Consider the following 20095-nt stretch of genomic DNA (forward strand, 5'->3'; position numbering starts at 1 on the left):
TGAAAGACTTGTAGAGGAGTGAAATTAATTTGGATGCCTGGTAAATAAAAGGGTGTCTATTTTCAGAAGATACATCATTCTCAAACTAACAAAAAAACATATATAATCATCTAATCATTACACCTTAATCATTTATAAGCTCACTCTGTACAAGTAACCATGTCTAAAAATTGTAGCTCATTAGGAAATTTTACATTTTAATGTGTATATCCTGTGTGGGAACAATTTTAGATCTTGTTCACAAGTGTGTGCTGTCAGGCCATGACCCCTTACCCTAAAGGCAGACGCACGGAACGGATCTAAGCTGTGCTTGTTCAGGTCTAAACTTGCTGTGCTAGTGCTTGGCTTGATTTATATCTTTTTTTCTTCAGTGTTTTGATGGTGGGACTTAATCTCTTTGTTGGGTTGTTGAGCAATGCCAGCAGTGACATAAGTGAGAAAGATGTTATTAACTGGTTAGAGAATTGTCAGTGATGTTGTTTTGTATATGTAGTAGTTTAATTATTAGTTCTCTATCTATCTATCTATCTATCTATCTATCTATCTATCTATCTATCTATCTACGTTAAACATTAAAATCTAGGGAAATACATTTAAAAACGTTTAATTTTAAATAAAAATATTTCTAAAAGGATATGATGTGTTTTTCCACCAGGAACTCGTATGTGCGTTTGCGGAACCTGTGCACAAACACATGGGTTCACAGCACCAACAACCCCATCGACAAGGAGGAAGAGAAACCTGTCATGCTTCGGGTGGGTGCTGCCACTTATCAGTCATGTACAACAAAACGTTCCGCATTATACAGTGTTTAAAGATCTGTTTCTTACACTCTAGATTGGTACGTCTGCAATCAAAGAAGACAAAGAGGCCTTTGCCATAGTGCCCGTCCCCCCTGCTGAGGTCAGAGACTTGGACTTTGCCAATGATGCCAGTAAAGTACTGGCATCTATTGCTGGGAAACTGGAGAAGGGCACCATCACACAGAACGAGAGGAGGTAGGGCTTTCAAAGCAAGGCTTGTAGGGCTAGACACAGGCAGAAATTAAGTCTGGTATGATGCAATAGGTCACATTTTTATAGCTGTGAGATATCTTCACTGGCCCCACACCACTCTCAAACTAAATAAAAATGTTAATGGAATTGTAATTTACAATTTCACTTTCTTGCATGTGCAATTAATTTGTAAATTCCTACACGGGCTTAAGTCCCCATGTTATTTTGTACACCTCTCCAGCCTTTGGTGAAGTTGCAGAAATAAGGTTTGTTGGTCAAAGGATTGTTGGGTGGTTTACTGTCCAACATGACGACAATGAACTTGGTCCATCAGGAAAATCTAAAAGCAGAGGGCTAATACAATCTGAGAGAAGCCAGTCAACATGGTTTGTAAAATCTTGCAATGATGCAACCTGGTTGGGTTTCACTTTAACCGTTTAAGCATGTGGCACTGGACAGAGACCACTGGGCCCTTGGTTGGATTATATTTTGGACAGATAAATGCACTGATAGATTTTCTACATAACCAGGTGAAAGTTCAGGCTGATTCACATAAAAAAAATGTTTTACTGCTGGTTAGGTTTGTGACCAAGCTGCTGGAGGATTTGGTGTTCTTTGTGGTGGACATTCCTAACAGTGGACAAGATGTGCTGGAGATTATGGTCAACAAACCGAACCGTGAGCGTCAGAAGGTTATGCGGGAACAGAACATCCTCAAACAGGTGGGTTTTGTGTTCACATTTATTAATGCAAAGTTCACACAGCTACAAAAAGCCAAACTGAACTAGAGTAGTATGCTGTTACTGAAACTCCAATGCTATTGTTTATTAATTTCCCTCCTGGCAGATCTTCAAGCTCCTTCAGGCTCCCTTTACAGACAGTGGTGATGGTCCTATGCTCAGACTGGAGGAGCTGGGCGATCAAAGACACGCACCGTTCAGGCACATCTGCCGACTGTGCTACAGAGTGCTCCGCCACTCCCAGCAGGACTACCGGAAGAATCAGGTAGGGTTTTCACGGCCGTGAATTGGGTAGGCCGTAGTTCTAGGATGAAGCTGACAAAGATGGTCATACTGGCATTCACTGACAAATTACAGGCCTTCATTTGACATTTCTCTTATGTAATGTAATGTCAAACTGTCCTTTGCTTAACCAATCACAGGAAGCAGTAATTAAAAGGCTGACACTGCTTTGCCTTAATAATGATCCAATTCATTCATGTGTTGCTTTTGAACATGAGGTCGAGTATGTAACGATGTTTATGGATTTAATTATTCTAGGCTGGGACTTGTTGGAGTGAAGAAGTTGTCTGTTTGGGGTCTGGCCTTGATTTGCTGGTTAATGCTGATTTTCCTTCGTCAGCACAAGCATTGGTTGTAAATGTCTGATCAGATAAAAAAAAAAAAACGATATCAAACCATGATAAAGGCTTAGAAAATAACACCCTGCTACACTAGACATGACAGAAAGCATGTGGCATCATGTCAAGTCAGTTATGCCCTCCCGAGTTAATTACAGATCAGTTCCAACCAGGACAATCGTCAACTAACATGAACCAACCCAAGCCAAAACCTGTTTCTTTACTAGTTTTTTGGGTACAAACTGTCTTGTAACTGTTAACAAGTTCAATCATTAACTTGTAGTGATTGGTTAAGATTAGAGGTTATTATTTATAAATATTTTGGCTGTTGGACAGTGAATATCACTTTTAATATACAGCATGTTGTTAATTATAAGCTTAGTCGAGAGTAAGATTTTGTCTTACTAGGAAATGTGATGATAATTGCAGTAGCTAGACCACACACAAGATGTCACAGTGAAACCAAAAAGTGGTTGACTTTTAATAAAATGATAACTTTAAATTTTTTGGGCGTCTAATTGGGTCGTCAGGTTGAAAAAGTCCAAAGCCTGTTTATTTTGTACGTTTCCTGTTTTGCTTACACTAATTGAGGAAAAAAAGACATCAGACTTCAAGGAAAATCAAGGAAAAGAGTATTTTATTGTGGACCACAAAAGAGAACGGCGTGTGGAATGTAGCATAACGGATGGATGCACTAATGTGTCTAATGGGTTTTCAAGAGAACCTATGAGGTAGTAGTTCTCTGAAAGATGTAGGGGATTGGATTAGGAGTATTTATCTTCTTTTGCAATCAAACCATGGATCACAAAGCTGGCCTTTCACCTTACACTTAGGCTTTCTATTCAGTTACACACTTCTAAGAAGAGAAATGAGTAAAAAAAAAAAAAAAAAAAACATTTTCTTCCTCAGTGCTATAGTGGCCAGCAAGGTACTGGTGGGCCCTTTGTTTGCATAAGATCCTGAATGCACAAATGTTTGTACTCACATTGCAAGCTAGACAATATTTCTGTAAAATCTCCTAGTTTAAACGTGACATTCTGCAACTTTTCACATTTTTTCTTACAAAAAGCTAAAAGATCAGTCGTACTTCTGTTACAGGAGTACATTGCCAAGCAGTTTCGGTTTATGCAGAAGCAGATTGGTTACGATGTGCTGGCCGAAGACACCATCACTGCTCTTCTACACAACAACCGCAAGCTTCTCGAAAAGCACATCACCGCGGCTGAAATTGACACCTTTGTCAGCCTTGTGAGAAAAAACCGAGAGCCCAGGTGAGAAGCTTGTGAGAAGCAGAGCTGAAATGACTTTTACAAAAGCATAGAGTGATTACAAGTGACCGCAGGAGAAAATAAATGTAATTCGTGTAATAACATATAAGTGAAATATGTTTTAATCTCTCATAATTATAACACATGATTTACTAAAGGCTCAGTAACATGTACTGGCTCTTTCATGTGTGCATTTTTATTTTGAGGTAAAGTAAAACATTTAAAGCTTTGCTGTTAAACAAAAGCCAAACTTGACTGTTTTCTGTTGAGTTATAATTTAGATTATTCATTATTCAGTGCATGTGTGATTTTAATGTTTTTTTAACATAACAGTAATACAAACAGAAGTTTATTAGGTAAACTGAATGGTGTGTGTGCGTGTGTGTGCCTGTATCTGCACAGGTTTCTAGATTACCTTTCCGATCTGTGTGTGTCCATGAATAAATCCATCCCTGTCACTCAGGAGCTGATTTGTAACGCAGTGCTGGACCCGGCCAATGCCGACATCCTTATAGAGACCAAGTGAGTCGTTATACCTGCACTGTTACTTCTGCAGCTGACGTTACAATTACAACTAACTACAAGTTCACTAACCCTTATTTTCATTTTATTAATACAGAATTGCCGTCTGCATGCTTTATTTTGTTGCCACACTTTACTCCCATGGCAGTAGCAGAGGTCAAGTCAAGTCAAGTCAACTTTATTTATGTAGCGCTTTTTGAGGTCTGCTCTCTTTTCCATTAGGCTGGTTTTATCTCACTTTGAGATTGAGGCATCCACTGTTGGAGAGCTTTCAGTGGAGTCCGAGCTGGATGAGGAGGAGGTGTGGTTGTTTTGGAAGGACAGCACTAAGGATACGCGCAGCAAGAGCATCAGGGAGCTGGCGCAGGATGCCAGGGAGGGTCAAAAGGAGGACCAGGAGGTTGTTGGCTACTACAGGTAATGCCACCTTAAAGCAGTGTCTGTTCCAATAAACAAATTATAAACAAGTAGCTTTACTTGAAACGTCCATCAAAACACTTATACAGGAAATGAGAGGTCATAACAGTAAATTAGGTGTTATAAACATGTAAATGTTCAAAAATCATATCATCTAACTTTATTGCCAACTAATCTCCCCATTTTTGTCCGCAGGTACCAGCTGAACCTGTTTGCCCGCATGTGCCTCGACCGCCAGTATTTGGCCATTAACAAAATCTCAGGGCAGCTGGACGTGGATTTGATCCTGCGCTGTATGTCAGATGAGGACCTGCCCTACGACCTGCGTGCCTCCTTCTGTCGCCTCATGCTGCACATGCATGTGGACCGTGACCCCCAGGAGCCAGTAACGCCTGTCAAATACGCCCGCCTGTGGTCTGAGATCCCCTCCAAGATTGCCATTAATGAGTGAGTTTGACCTTTGAGGGTTTCGTCATATACAAAGAACCCAGAATTGCCAGACAGAGCTTTTAAAAAATAAATTCAGCCTGTATCTTTTCTTCCATACATACTGTATGTACTGCTGCACATTTAGCTTCAGGCATTTTTAAATTTTATATTGCTTTCTTGTGTGCTCGCTTTCAGTTACGATAATGACGGCACCACTAGAGATGAAATTAAGGAGCGGTTTGCTCTCACCATGGAGTTTGTGGAGAACTACCTGAGAGATGTAGTTTGTCAAAATATTCCTTTCTCAGACAGGGAGAAAAACAAGCTCACATTTGAGGCAAGTTTCCTGTTTTATCAGCTGTGTTTTAAATGTACTTCAGTATTTCAGTCTGTAATGTTGTCCTGTGTTGTCACTTTAGGTTGTGAACTTGGCGAGGAACCTTATCTATTTTGGCTTCTACAGCTTTAGTGACTTGCTCCGGCTGACTAAGATCCTGCTAGCCATACTGGACTGTGTGCATGTCAGCACAATATATCCCATCAACAAATTAGAGAAAGGAGACGAGAACAAAGGTGACAAAGGTTCTATTCATTGTATCTGACGATTATTGGTACACAAGTACATTAGTGTACATTTAATAGGAATAATAATAAAGAACAAATTGGTACCTTGCAAAATGTAAGCACTAGCAGCACTCGAGTGGCGCAGCAGTCCGATGCGCCTAATTACCTTTCAGTTAAAATGACGTGGTCTAGTTTGGATTACTTACAAGTTGAATTTCCAGTTTATACATTTAAACCAACCACATTTTGTCATATTATATTTTTTATGTCTTTTATCTTTGTTCTGTAATTAAAGAACAACACGTCGCCTCACAGCAAGAAGGTCCTGGGTTCAATCCCCAGGTGGGGCGGTCCTTTCTGTGTGGAGTTTGCATGTTCTCCCCGTGTCTGCATGGGTTTCCTCCACTGTTTACACTGCAATTTCCCTCGGGATCAGTAAAGTGTTATCTTATCTTATCTTATCTTAAAGTGACAGAAATAGTTTTGATCCCGTCATCCCTGCATATAGGCAGTAACGTTATGAAGTCCATCCATGGTGTTGGGGAACTGATGACCCAGGTAGTGTTGAGAGGAGGTAGTCCAACAACCTGCACTCCTGCAGCACCCCCTGATACAGAAGTGGGCAAGACCCAGAAGGAACCTGAGAAGGAAGACATCCTCGTGATGGACACCAAGCTTAAGATTATTGAGATCCTACAGGTAACAGGAGTGTGTGCTCATCAGCAGCTTCCCTAGATGTGATAAGCACTGTGTAAAATGCACTATTAAACAAAAGTGAGCTTTTATCCTTATTATGTATGTAACTATAAAAATAGTCATAAAAATGGCATTAGAAAACACTCCATCCATTAATAGCAGGCTAGTTAGCTAACTGTTGGTCAATGCACTCTTGATTTGTAATCTTGATTTTATGTAGATAAAGAATAAGGAAAAGTAGAGAGTAATGTATGAGATTATAAGAGAATAGTGTAGGGTTTATATAACATATTGTATTTAAATAATGCAATGTATTATGTTAACATATTTTTGAAAAAACCTTTTGTTTTCCTCTGTTTAGTTTATCCTGAATGTGCGCTTGGACTACAGGATCTCTTGTCTGCTGTGCATTTTTAAAAAGGAGTTTGATGTTAGCACCACTCAGACTGAAACTATGACTAATGCTAATGGAAATGCTAGTGCTAATGGTACCACTACAGCTACCCCCAATGGGGAAGGACCCAATATAATCCCAGGTGAGTTTCTCAATAAATGTTACTTTCATATTTATGTATTTTTAGATTTTTTTCCTATATTTGTTTATTCGATTTCCCCCCACAGCACTAGATTTTGAGAAAATTGAAGAGCAAGCTGAGGGAATCTTTGGTGCGAGGTACGAATGTATTCTGATTCAATAATCTGCACAATCTGTACACGGATTTTGGATGCATGTCTGTACTTGTATTTAAGAGGGTCTTTTTTGTTGCTCACTCAGTGAGGAAAACACACCACTGGACCTTGATGACCATGGAGGCAGAACGTTCCTGAGGGTTCTTCTGCATCTCACCATGCATGACTACCCTCCACTGGTTTCTGGAGCGTTACACCTGCTTTTCAGACACTTTAGTCAGAGACAGGAGGTTCTCATGGCCTTTAAACAGGTAAACACTAACCTTTCTTTTTATTAGTCTGTTTTCCTGTTTCTTTACATGACAAGGAACCAGGGCTAAAGGTCACATTTTGAAAAGCCCCTCATAATTTAAGATGCATCACAATAGGCCTCATTAGCTGCTTCATCAGGCAGAATTTTAATTTAACATAAACTTTGTTAGTGAATCTATTAAAGATTCACTTCATTGTCATTATATATCGTCAGCTGATGTAAAAGCTATGCTAAAGTTGACATCATAGCTCGGCGACAAATAAAGTCCATAAATAACAAAACAGGCAGGTTTTAATTACAGGCTCTTCTATTGTACTTTTATACTAAGGATGTAATCTGGTACACATGACTATACAGTGTTTAGAGAACACAGGTCTGGACGATTATGCTCGCATTTAAACCGTCTCTTCCTCCCCGTTTTTCCCATCACGTGTCTGCAGGTCCAGCTGTTAGTGACCAGTCAGGACGTCGATAATTACAAGCAGATTAAGTCCGACCTGGATCAACTGCGCTCTATTGTGGAGAAGTCTGAGCTGTGGGTGTACAAGCGACAGGGAGAGGATGCTATAGACGGAGGCGATGGTCCTGCTGAATCTGAGCACAAAAAGAAGGTCCGACACGCGATTTTAACATTGCACAGTAAACCTTACCGTGTTATTTTTAAAGCCCTGATCAGAATATCAGGGAGCTGATTTGCTTTTAATCATTTTGTGGATAAATCCATGCTGTTTAAGTATAAAACACAAAATCACAATAAGAAGCCCATATTTTTTATTTTTACTTTTTATGTTTATTGTTTTGTTTGTATACTTTATCCAGGGTGACTCGAGTGACACAGACAAGAATAAAATGGAGAGCACGAGCAGTTATAATTACAGGGTGGTCAAGGAGGTAAAGTGCGCCTTAATACTACAGTCAACACACAGCACACCAGTGCACACGTGCAACACCTGAAGTGTGGTGTATAAAACACTAGTGAAGTAGAGGCAATACAATTAAACTATTTGGCTTTTTCTAGCTGGGCAGTAATGCTACTCAGTGTAAAGCTTCATACTTTAATGTTAAATAATGTTACTTTAATGTTAAATAATATACAGCAGAATTTTAACAGTTTTCTCGCTTGTTTATTTTATTAAATCCGGTTCCTCTTATTTTTCTCCGTCTCTTTAAAGATCCTGATAAGGCTCAGTAGGCTGTGTGTGCAGGAGGGGGTTTCAGGGAAGAAGAGCATGAAACAGCAGCAGAGGCTGCTGAGGAATATGGGAGCTCACTCAGTGGTGCTCGAGCTGCTTCAGATCCCCTATGAGAAGGTTGTTTCATAAAGTTCTAATTAAATATTCCATTAAAATGTTGGATTTATGTCCTCTCGAAGAGATCTTGTAGGAGCTCCTATCTGAGGAATCTGGTTTGATTTTCACACCATTAAAAAGACCCCATTGACGATCAAATAACTAAATGTACAAGGTTTGTATTAATAAGGTTGTGTGTGTGTGCTGGCAGGGTGAGGACGTCCTAATGCAGGAGATCATGAAGCTGGCTCATGAGTTCCTCCAGAATTTCTGTGCTGGGAATCAGCAGAATCAGGCTTTGCTCCACAAGCACAATAATCTTTTCCTTAACCCAGGGGTGAGTGTATCTAACACACCATTCATGCTGGGTGGACAAGAATCACTGGTGCCTTCTATAATTAAGCCCTATAATTATGCAGCATCTGCATCTTATCTTCTTATCTTATGATTCAGGAAATAAGAAGCTATAAGTAGCACCAGTAGGGATTTACATTAGTGATATTTCTATATGCAAATAAGTGCTATTAAAAGCTGCGTTTGTAATAATATTTATTATTTTTCATTTTATTCTGACAAGATCTCTGAAAACTTTTGGTTTTTAATATAATTGCAAGAATTAATTGTGGTGTATAGCAGTACGTAGAACACATTTCTTGTCAATCCACTGAACAGTATTTTCACCTGTTTAGAACAGAGAGGCTTTACTTCACTGGAAATAAAACATACAACCCCAATCCAGTGTTGTTTTTTTGTTGCTATGTAGATCCTAGAGGCCGTCACCATGCAGCACATCTTCATGAATAACTTCCAGCTGTGCAGTGAAATTAATGATCGCGTGGTGCAGCACTTTGTGCACTGCATCGAGTCTCACGGTCGACACGTGCAGTACCTCAAGTTCCTGCAGACCATTGTCAAGGCGGAGAACAAGTTCATCAAGAAGTGCCAGGATATCGTGATGGCTGAGGTGGGTCACAGATTTATGTCCAATGTTTCTCACACCTCCTTCACTGATTCATACCCGTCGTCCTCATTTTCTGTCCTCCCCGTGACCTATCCTGGCTCATCCTGGTGCTAAAATCTTCCTTCCTCTGACGACAGCTGGTGAACGCAGGTGAGGACGTGCTGGTGTTCTACAACGACCGGGCTTCGTTCCAGACGCTCGTGCAGATGATGCGCTCAGAGCGAGACCGACTGGATGCCAACAGCCAACTCATGTACCACATTCACCTGGTGGAGCTGCTGGCCGTCTGCACCGAGGGCAAGAACGTCTACACCGAGATTAAGTGCAACTCACTGCTGCCTCTGGATGATATTGTTCGTGTGGTCACCAACGATGACTGCATCCCTGAGGTATCCTGAGCTCATCATTGTGCTGGATGAACTTTGTCTCATTCTGCACTATACTGGCTAACAAGAAACTTTGAAAGGGATTGCATTTGAGACACCTAGCATGTGACATTTGTTTATTTATTGTTTCTTGCTTGTTATCAGTATACACGAGCTAAACATAGCCAGACTATAGATTTTTCTTTTCAGTGTCTAAATGACATTTCCTTGTCTATGTTTCATTATTATAATATAAAAGTATTATCATAATTTAGGCACTTGGCACAGTGGTAAATCACCCATTGTTAGTATGCAAAAGAATCTTTGCTGAGAAAGGCTGTGTTGTTATGTGTTAGAAAACTGGTCTTAATGGTGCATCACATTAAATGACAGTAGTTCTCTGTGAGTTCAGATTATTGTGATTCTAATGCATTTTATTTATGTTTACGCTAATGTATAAACATTATGGCAAAAAATTAACTTATTTTTGTTCACCTGCAGGTGAAGATTGCATATATTGATTTTCTAAACCATTGCTACGTGGACACCGAGGTGGAGATGAAGGAGATCTACACAAGCAACCATATGTGGAAGCTTTTTGAGAACTTCCTAGTTGACATATGCAGGGTAATTGCCTCAAACTGCTGTTTATTTTTCCATTAACTGTGTCCATTAACAAATTTCATTCAACTTTAGCATTTATCATATGCCGAACTGCAAAATGCAACCTGAGCCAGCAATGCGAAGTGTCACCTGTGGTTTCCTGATCAGAAACGAAGCCTGTTAAAGCAGACAAGGGCGTGAGGCTATAAATGTAAGCCGTTTACAGGGTTCAATTTAAGTTCAGGAGTCATTTAAAAAAAGGAAGGTGGCTGCTGTTAAGTCCAAAGGTTAAGAGTTTGGAGAAGTCCAGTTTTCAGTAAGTTACGCACACTTTAGTTAACAAATCAGACAAGCAGCTGCAGTGTGATGTCTTTTGATTTTTGAAGAATTAATGTAGTTTCACCAGCTACACATGTTAAAATTCAGGTTAACTGGTTATCTAGTATAAAACGTTGAACAGTGACTGAACAGTTCTTCAGTTGGATTTATAAAATACATTCGGATCACAACATCAGAAAAAACAGATATGCTAGCTGTTTACTGTCTCGCTCCTTTATGTGGTGTTTTAGACGAGCTGCTTTGTAAATACAGCGGCCCCAATTGTCATGCAAAAGACGGTAAACTTATATGATGACTTATATGATTTAGTGTTATTTTGGGGTTTGTCTCCAACCAAAAGCCCCCCACAGTAGACTTTACTTTTTAATAACACATCAAGTGCAAGTTCCAGTCAGCTCTGGTGTTTTGTGTGATCTGGGATGTGACAGTAAGCCTTCACGTACACGTCTGTATTGCATGACTGCCACAGGAAGGGTGAATCAGAGCATGTTCTGGTTTTACTCATCAGGACCTTTAGAATCATATTAATTCCTGCGTCTGCTCTTTTGTTGTTTTTGTTTACTGCTTGCAGGTCTGCAACAGCACAAGCGACCGCAAACATGCTGACTCCACACTGGAGCGCTATGTTACCGAGACGATCATGAGCATCGTCACTACTTTCTTCAGCTCGCCCTTTTCCGATCAGAGCACCAGTTTACAGGTAATCGTCGCAGTGCGTTTTTTGGTGCTTTCTGCTCGTGTGCCAGTGTTAATGTGTGTTTGGGTGTTCAGCTACAGTAAAGCACATACATTTGAAGGACAGTCGTACTGTTACAACTTTTTGGTTCCTTTGGAACAACTTGGAAAAAAAGTTTCATAATAGTCAAACACATTCTGCCTGAAGTAATAACACACAAGCAACTCTCTTATGATCAGGCTGGATAGAGTATATGAACCTCAGAGCCAGGGTTTTTTAAACCTTTGGCCCATGATACAAGTATGTGCAGTCCATGTCTTCATAATAAAGTCCTATTTTTACTGTACATCAATGTGTAGGGCCAGGAAAACTGACTCTTGGCCACTGTTGCATCCTGTTGTCACCCTGTCGTGAACATTTTTAGTCACATTGTCGATAATTGTGTCCTAATTAATGAGAACCGTCTGTTTACCTGAATTTAATCCTGACTGGGGATATCCTGACTAAAAAATATAACTTCAAAAGAATTATGGGGACATTTTAGTTTTAAAGTTTGATTCTTATATGTTATTCGTGTTCATCAATCGAAGGCTACAAATTGTTAGAAAATTGGTAGCGCTGTTGGTACTTTACTACGCAGCACAACAAAAAATCTAGAAGGTGATTAAAGTAATTAATGATTAATACTGGTAAATTTTTTCAATTGAACTGGGAATCACTGATGTTTTGATAAACCAATAAAAAATACACTTTAGGTGTTATTACTTTCACCTCAACATGTTAATTTATTATCATGATAAACAATAAAAATGTGTGTTTTTGATCAGACTTTTAATTCTTCATTGTTTTGCTTTCTTACTTCATTATTTCTTTAAACCTTTGAAACGATTTATTAATTTGCAAATTAGTTTCATAAAGGAAATGTGTTTATTTTGATAATTTCAATCCCCTCCCTCATTTAGATGGCACGTCATATGTACGTAAGTACCAGTAAGCCAACCTTCCTAACACACACACACACACACACACACACACACACACAGGTCCTTTTTTTTTTAAAATACCTCAGACACAAACCACACAAACAATTGCATGCAACATACTATTCACCACTAAATTGCCTCATTCACACACATGCACACATTTCTTCAGAAAAAGGCTGTCTACTTGGATTGACTCACAGCTTTCCAGGAACACAGATTGTACATAGGACGTTTTCCAAAAATCGTAAAGCCAGTCATTGGTTATACATGTTGACGACACATTCTCTCTCAACGAAGGGCTGGTTAATTAGCCAATTTTGTGGCTTCAGACAGCCCAGATCTTCGGTTTGCATCATTTTCGATGTTACTGGGCCTGACGGTCTGTGTGTGCATTTATACACGTGTGCAATTTGTAAATCATGTGCACACACGGTCACAGTATAAGCAGCGATAATCCCTGACTGGCTCGGTTGTTCATGGAAAACATTTAGTTTCCTTTAGCAGCGTTCTTACCTATCAGGTGTGATGGCACTAAGTAAAGACCCCCACAATTTCTGTGTTGTGGCTTCACCGTTAATGTCTTCCTTCCTCTTTTCCTCTAGGTTCAGGTTGTCTGTAAAAGTTCTTCCCTTACTGGGTTATTATAAAATTTGATCCCTTTACACTGTCTGTGGCAGCTTCCTCTTTTAAAGGATTTCTGTTTCTGATTAAAAAGTGTTCTAGCGGATCAATAATTACTTGAAAGGGTGCACAGCATACTTTCACCTGTATGGGTCATTGACTTGGAATTACTAATTGAAACGTGTAAATGTAATGCTTTCCCTTTTTCTCTTTTTGCTCTTTCTTTCTTTTTATCTCCCACCATTCCTTCACTCCATGGCAGACCCGTCAGCCGGTCTTTGTGCAGCTGTTGCAGGGTGTTTTCCGGGTGTTCCACTGTAACTGGCTCACACCCACCCAGAAGGCATCAGTGGAGAGCTGCATTAAAGTCCTGTCTGACGTGGGTAAGAATGCTGTCCTGGCAGCTGGTCTGTGTGAATGCCTAGACACCATTCAAAAATTCAGTAATTATACTGTAGTCTGAGTTTAAAACTGTTTATTTGCTGTGGAAGTCTCAATTCTTTGCACTGTATGCAGCCAAAAGTCGGGCGATTGCCATCCCTGTGGATTTAGACAGCCAGGTGAACAATCTGTTTGTGAAATCTAATAATGTGGTTCAGAAGACCATTCTGAACTGGAGGATGTCTGCTCGCAATGCGTCCAGACGAGACTCCACGCTCACCACATCCAAAGACTACAGGAACATCATCGAGAGGCTGCAGGTAAGAATGCACATTTCACTACATTTTCAGCATTTAGCTGATGCTTTTATCCAAAGCGACATACAGTACGTATACAGTCTGAGCAATTGAGGGTTTAGGGCCTTGCTCAAGGGCCCAACAGTGGCAACCTGGCAGTGGTGGGGCTTGAACCAGCAACCTTCTGATTACTAGTCCAGTACATTAACCACTACAGGCTACAACTGCCCTCACTAGCACTGCAAACTAAAGCAGAATTTTCAATCCCAAAAGCCAATGTTAAAGCTTCAGGCAACAGAAATGATTTATTTCTTTATTTACTAAGGTCAGTTTTGGCCTTTGTGGGAACACAGTAAGTAGTACAAAGCCATTTTCAATGTAAAGTCTGTGTTCCTAATCCTTATTGTGATCGGTTGCACTACTGGTCTCTGCATCTGCTAAACAGACTAAGCAGCCATGTAATCAAAAGCAAACTAGCAAGTTAAAGCTGAACTATCATACGAAGCCTAAAATGTACAGTTCTGATTAAATAGTGTAAAAGATTAATTCTGCTTTTTTTTTTTTTTTTTTTTAAACAAATCCAAGTGTCACAATTATCGGTACCCCTGCAACCTTTATTTGGCCACATTACAGCAGTGAGTATTTTCCTAAATGAGTGAACCCAGGAAGAGAAGCAAACCCAAAACGTCACTGATCACCCACCACACTAAACAGTGAGGATAATCTCTTTCTCAATACTGAACCCAGTTCCCAAAAGCACAAGCCGTACAATCACTGCATTTATCTAAACCTGTGGTCTCTTGAGTTTATGGACTCATTCAGCCAGGCTCCTGAGTCACTCAGTGATCAGGGTTAGTTAGAAGTGTCTGACACGGCTTCCAGTTAAACATGGCACTCATCCCAGTGTCTGGATTCCTGTGGTCTGAGATATAGTGATAGGTCCAGCGTGTTTCCTTACCGGTTAAAATAATTTATTATTTTTATCTTGTTGTGGAAAGTGTAGGGTATTGTTTAGCTTGCAGAACCAAGTCTGCTTCTTAAACAGGTATTCTATCTTCGTAATCAATGAAAACAAAACTGAAAATGAGACTTTCTCTTCTTTGGTTTAGAATTTTTTACCTGCAGACTCAGTAGGGCGGTGATAGCTCAGTGGTTAAGGTACTGGACTAGTAAACAGAAGGTTGCCGGTTCAAGCCCCGCCACCACCAAGTTGCCACTGTTGGGTCCCTGAGCAAGGCCCTTAACCCACAATTTCTCATCGTGTAAGTCGCTTTGGAGAAAAGCGTCTGCTAAATGCTGAAAATGTAAATGTAGGAACCGTGTTATGCATGGTGCCCAGCACCGTACTTCACAGCAGGTACATTGTTTAAATGATGACCTTTTTTTCCCAAACATATATCAGGTCATTATGGCCACTAACTCAATCTGACCAAAAGAAACTGGTCAATAGTAAAGACTTCACTTGTCAAGCTTTAATGTGTTCATTTGGAGCAGCTGTCTGACAGCCATTAAGTATATGGTGATGTTTTTGATTCATGAAGTACCTGTTTTTGTGTTTTTTTAATATCTGATGATCTAGACACATTACCTTACAGCATAGGAAGACCTTGGCAATAAGATTACACTCTAATATGCAAAACAGAAGCCATGTATCAACAAGATCCAGAAACGCCATTGACTTCTCTGAGTTTAGGCTTCTCAGAGATGGACTGACGCAAAGAGGAATGTGCGATGTGGTCTGACGAGTTCACATAATTTATGTCATGTTTTAAAAAGAGTCAAAGAAAATGATAAAAGCAAGCCTCTGCCATGGTATAGGGGTGTGTTACCTGTCTGCAGTCCAGACCAGCTCCCATTAAGAATGTGTGGTGCATTAGTACCATATGGCAACAGAGATCTCAGACTGTTGACGTGAGCTGAAGTGCTGTATCAAGCAAGAATGGTGGTGGTGGTGGTGTGTCCTCATTTATTTAATGATCACTGATCATTGTTGAAAAGTTAAGGTGATGTAACAGTGCAAAACATGTCCCTGTCCCAACTTTTTAGAATGTGTTGCAATGAATTTGTTATTATTTAGGTTTTAACCATACATATCTATGTATTGTTACTGAAGATCATGTTATATACGTCTGCGTTCGTGTGTTGTGCATGTCTGTGCTTATTTACGTACATTCATGTATGTCCATATGTATATTTCATCAGGACATCGTATCTGCACTAGAGGACCGGCTGAGACCGCTGGTGCAGGCTGAGCTCTCTGTACTCGTAGATGTCCTGCACAGACCTGAACTGCTCTTCCCTGAGAACACAGAGGCTCGCAAAAAGTGTGAGAGCGGCGGCTTTATCTCGAAGTAAGAAAACAAAACTAATAAGCCGACAAAAAAAACGAAGGTCTTGTTTCTAAGAATGAACACAATAGCTTCAGCTGCTCTAGACCCGTTATACAATAGCTGAAGCACCAGATGAAATATTTACGCATCAGTGGCTGCTTTCTGAGCGAGAACGTGCGCGTCACAGATCGTGTGTGTTTGTTTATTGGGTTTTTGCAAGGATTAGTACTGTGTGTGTTAAGTAATGTCATTTGACAGAACAGCTGATGAGGTCTACACTGTTGTATGAACTGATCAAACGCGCTAAGGTCACAGCACGAACAGACGCATGACAAGCGGGGCGGTTACACCCATCGCTCATGCCCGTGAGAGTGTAGTTTCTTACTGACGTCTTAGAAGGTCTGTTTGGTGCAGCTTTGTTTAGTTCAGTTTTTCTTTATCCAAGTAGAAATAAAACTAAACTTGTGTTTAAATCACAGTTTATCGTTTTTTGGTGATTTGGGTTCAATGTGTTTAAAAACGTGGTTCCTTTTTCTTCTCCAGACATGCCAACAACTCCAACGACTAATAAATTCTGTTCCACAAATATAAACTGTTCCACAAAACAAGCGTCTATATTGTTTATTTTTCTATATTATGTAATGATACACTCACCAAACACTTTATTCGATACGCCTATCTGGTAAGTACATCCGGTAATTGTTGTATAAGCTGCACCTACCATACACAACTAAATATACAAATCCATCCTGAGATCAGAAAGCGTCTATTAATAAAAGAATAGAGGGGAATTAACACACTGTGTGGGTGATTAAAGAACATATCTCCAGTTTCAAACTGGACACCAGTGCTACAAGCAGTGCTAACAGGGTAGGGTATGTGTTCCTAATAAAGAGGACAGTATGTTTTTATGTTTACGTTATTACCATGTTAGTGTCATTGCAGTGCTTTGAATGGTCCACCACTCAAACATGGTCTGGTCAGTGGGGGTTCTATGGGGGTTCCCTTCGATTGATAAACTTGGTACAGGTGGGTGACAAAGTGTACAGAGCAACAGATGGGCTACAGTCAGTAATTGCATACCCACAAAGTTTATGTGTAGGGTAGCTATAGCCTACACAATAATCAATGGATGTATGTATCGGATAGGTGTGTATATATCCTCCTGTCAGTCTAAGGTTAATTATTCTTTAAGGTATTTGTACACCAGCATGTCTCTTAAGCTTTAATTAGGGTTTATTTCTTTATTTCTGGTGTTTTTTGCTGTTTCTTTTCTTGATTTTGTCCAATAAAGGCTGATAAAACACACCAAGCAGCTTTTAGAGGAGAATGAGGAGCGACTGTGCATTAAAGTCCTTCAGACTCTCAGAGAAATGATGACAAAAGACCGGGGTTACGGAGAGAAGGTAAGACACACACACACACACAGACACACACTCTCACGCACACCAAACCTTCGTGCAAATCAGCACAGAGTCCCGTTCTCCTGGGTTAAACCTTTAAGTTATGTAAGTGTGGGAAGTTTGACAAGTGTGACAGGTAATGTGTACGCCTGTTTTATTGATTATACACACACACACACACACTAACACTGGACTCTGCCCTTTGTCTTATCTTCTTGACAGCCTTTCGGAGGTCCTTTGATGTGGCTTTGTGGGTTACCATTCCCTGCCATACAAAACAACACCAGCATTTATTGTTAAATCAGGATCATGTTCTCAAAGCTATTAAAACTGATTAATCCTCAGCAGCATGTTCTAATCACTAATAAACTCTAATGAAAAACTTTTTTTGGCTGAATTGAACTGTTTACACTAATCTTGCTGAAATCCCTACACTTGGTCTAGGTCAGCATGTTAATACTCAGCTACTGGCTACTCAAGGCCCCGGGGTGGACACATTTTTGGCATCTGTTAGAAAATGCATGGATGGGTTTTGGTGTTTCTGAGGCCGGAATGCATTATTCACAAATCGGTGAAAATCTAGCTATTTAAACCATCACTGCCAACCAAGATCTTGCTGCTCTTTTGTGATTGTTGGAGACTAAAATGCGTAATATTACAGCAACCTTTTGTGTCACTGTTCGACCTTCTCATCTTCTCTTTCATTCATATGACACCAGCCAGGCGTTTATAAGTTCTTTTATAGATGAGACCCCCCTTTATGCTACGGAACAGATAAGTTCAGAGTAAACAATAAAACAAGGTAAAACATTTGGAATGCATTTTTATGCCTTGTGCTAAAATAGGGAGTCATTGGCTTTTAAAAGGTAATAGATCTTTATTCTGTTAGAAATTGTTACAGGCAGACGGGATGTTTTCTTCACATTTTTCATGGTTTGGTTGCTCTTTTGTAATAGCTGTTCCTCAAACACATGCAGTGCAAAAATCGTGCGGGTTGTGGCTAGAGATTCCCACAACCGACTAGCTTTCCCTTACACTTAATATGAGAACTGAAAACAGAGATCAGGTGGTTTAGTTCAGTAATTCATGTATAAAATGCCCAGAATAAAAAAAAAAATAGTTCTAATCGCTTATATTCAATTGGTCTCACATTATCTAGTTATCCAGTTACTGTAGAGTTTGATTCCTGGATTGGTTTGCTTTAACTAAGAGCTGACAGCTACTGTTTCTGCTATATCTCGTGCACCAATGATGTACATGACTGAAGCCCTGTCTCTGACTGGCTGACGCATAGTTACATCACAGTGTTGTGAAAATGTGCAATTACACCTAATTTAATTATGCATTGGTGTGTGTAGTCATGAGCATGTATAGTTCTCATTAAAATCAACAGCAGTTCATTAGTTGGGCAGTTGTAGCTTGTGGTTGTACCTAAAGGTTGCCGGTTCAAGCCCCACAACTGCCAGGTTGCCACTGTCGGGCCCCTGAGTAAGGCCTGTATACTGTCACAGTACTGTAAGTCGCTTTGGATAAAAGCGTCTGCTAAATGCTGAAAATGTAAATGTTGTTGAGTGTTTCTCATGGATGCCAAAAATGTCCCCTGAACGCAGCCTTTACCCACACTTTTGATAACGCAACAGACTTCTGGTGTGTAAACCATAATCTCCAGATCACAGAATGCTGCAGTAGTCATCCAGTACTCGAGTTTCAGACATTTAAGGGCTATACCACCAAGCATAACCCACCCTCACGTCTTCAGGGGTGCTGTACACTGATGGAACCAGTTCACTGACCCAGTTCACAGCAGGATATGTGAAAAAAAAACAATTTCATTACACTGTACACGTGTATCTGTATATATGACAAAGGCATTCCAGTATGTGGTTTTTGACTTGCAGCCCTCAGGTAATCCTGGTTATGCTGAGCTTGTTGTGTGGTATAGCCCTCTGCTCTAGACCAATCTTAACAGTGGTTCTGCTCCAAGCTTTGTAACAGCACCTTTTTGATTTGCTTCTGTTCTTGTTCTGTTTAAACCTGTGGTAGTGTGTTCAGTCGGGCTTGTTTTTGCCTCTTCCCTTACTAACCCCGGGCTTGTATTCTTCTCTTGCAGCTGATTGCCTTTGACGATGAGCTGGATGTGGCTGAGGTTGATCTTTTGTCTTTTTTACCCCTCGTGTCTCGTGTTTTGCTGCCTGCTTATGTGCCGTTACCGCTCTGCTTTAGTTTAGTTTTTGATTTTACATTATTTTTGGTTTCTACTGTGACCTTACTTTCTCTCTCTTTCTGTGTGTGTGTGTGTGTGTGTGTGTGTGTGTGTGTGTTAACACATTCACTATTAGATACATTCACCTTTAGATCTACTGTATGTACGTGTGTATTTGCTAGTAAGGTGACCCACCATTGACTGTGTTGGCTTGCCGTGCTTTGTGTGGAAGCTTTAAAACTGCTTCATGTTTCCACACTAAGCGTATGTGATTAAATTAGTGTGAAGTGTTTAGATGTGTGTGTGTGCTCGAGGTGCAGCATTTCATATTCCAACACACGTTTTGTCCATTTTTACACTTTGACCATCGTAACGGCGAAACTCACGTATATCTTTGTAAATACGTTTGTGGGTTCATTTTGCTGTCGATGAAGTTCCACACAATGAAAGG

At 40.1% G+C, this 20095-nt stretch overlaps 1 protein-coding gene across 9 annotated transcripts in view; it reads left to right on the plus strand.

The window, feature by feature from the left end:
• The window catches only part of itpr1b (inositol 1,4,5-trisphosphate receptor, type 1b), a 98657-nt gene that overhangs the window by 15813 nt on the left and 62749 nt on the right, over positions 1–20095 (plus strand). For all 9 annotated transcript variants that reach the window (XM_062986974.1, XM_062986979.1, XM_062986976.1 and 6 more), the window contains exons 13-38: positions 656–755; positions 838–998; positions 1576–1717; positions 1842–2000; positions 3454–3626; positions 4026–4145; positions 4368–4562; positions 4758–5009; positions 5187–5328; positions 5411–5564; positions 6064–6254; positions 6613–6787; positions 6873–6924; positions 7027–7192; positions 7635–7805; positions 8014–8085; positions 8367–8504; positions 8695–8820; positions 9247–9447; positions 9582–9833; positions 10311–10436; positions 11323–11451; positions 13294–13414; positions 13548–13732; positions 15911–16059; positions 17333–17444. In XM_062986974.1, the coding sequence (XP_062843044.1) occupies positions 656–755; positions 838–998; positions 1576–1717; positions 1842–2000; positions 3454–3626; positions 4026–4145; positions 4368–4562; positions 4758–5009; positions 5187–5328; positions 5411–5564; positions 6064–6254; positions 6613–6787; positions 6873–6924; positions 7027–7192; positions 7635–7805; positions 8014–8085; positions 8367–8504; positions 8695–8820; positions 9247–9447; positions 9582–9833; positions 10311–10436; positions 11323–11451; positions 13294–13414; positions 13548–13732; positions 15911–16059; positions 17333–17444 (3964 nt within the window). The remainder of the gene's footprint in view (positions 1–655; positions 756–837; positions 999–1575; positions 1718–1841; positions 2001–3453; positions 3627–4025; positions 4146–4367; positions 4563–4757; positions 5010–5186; positions 5329–5410; positions 5565–6063; positions 6255–6612; positions 6788–6872; positions 6925–7026; positions 7193–7634; positions 7806–8013; positions 8086–8366; positions 8505–8694; positions 8821–9246; positions 9448–9581; positions 9834–10310; positions 10437–11322; positions 11452–13293; positions 13415–13547; positions 13733–15910; positions 16060–17332; positions 17445–20095) is intronic.

Source organism: Trichomycterus rosablanca, chromosome 24 (genome assembly GCF_030014385.1).
Source record: "Trichomycterus rosablanca isolate fTriRos1 chromosome 24, fTriRos1.hap1, whole genome shotgun sequence".
Lineage (NCBI taxonomy): Eukaryota > Metazoa > Chordata > Actinopteri > Siluriformes > Trichomycteridae > Trichomycterus > Trichomycterus rosablanca.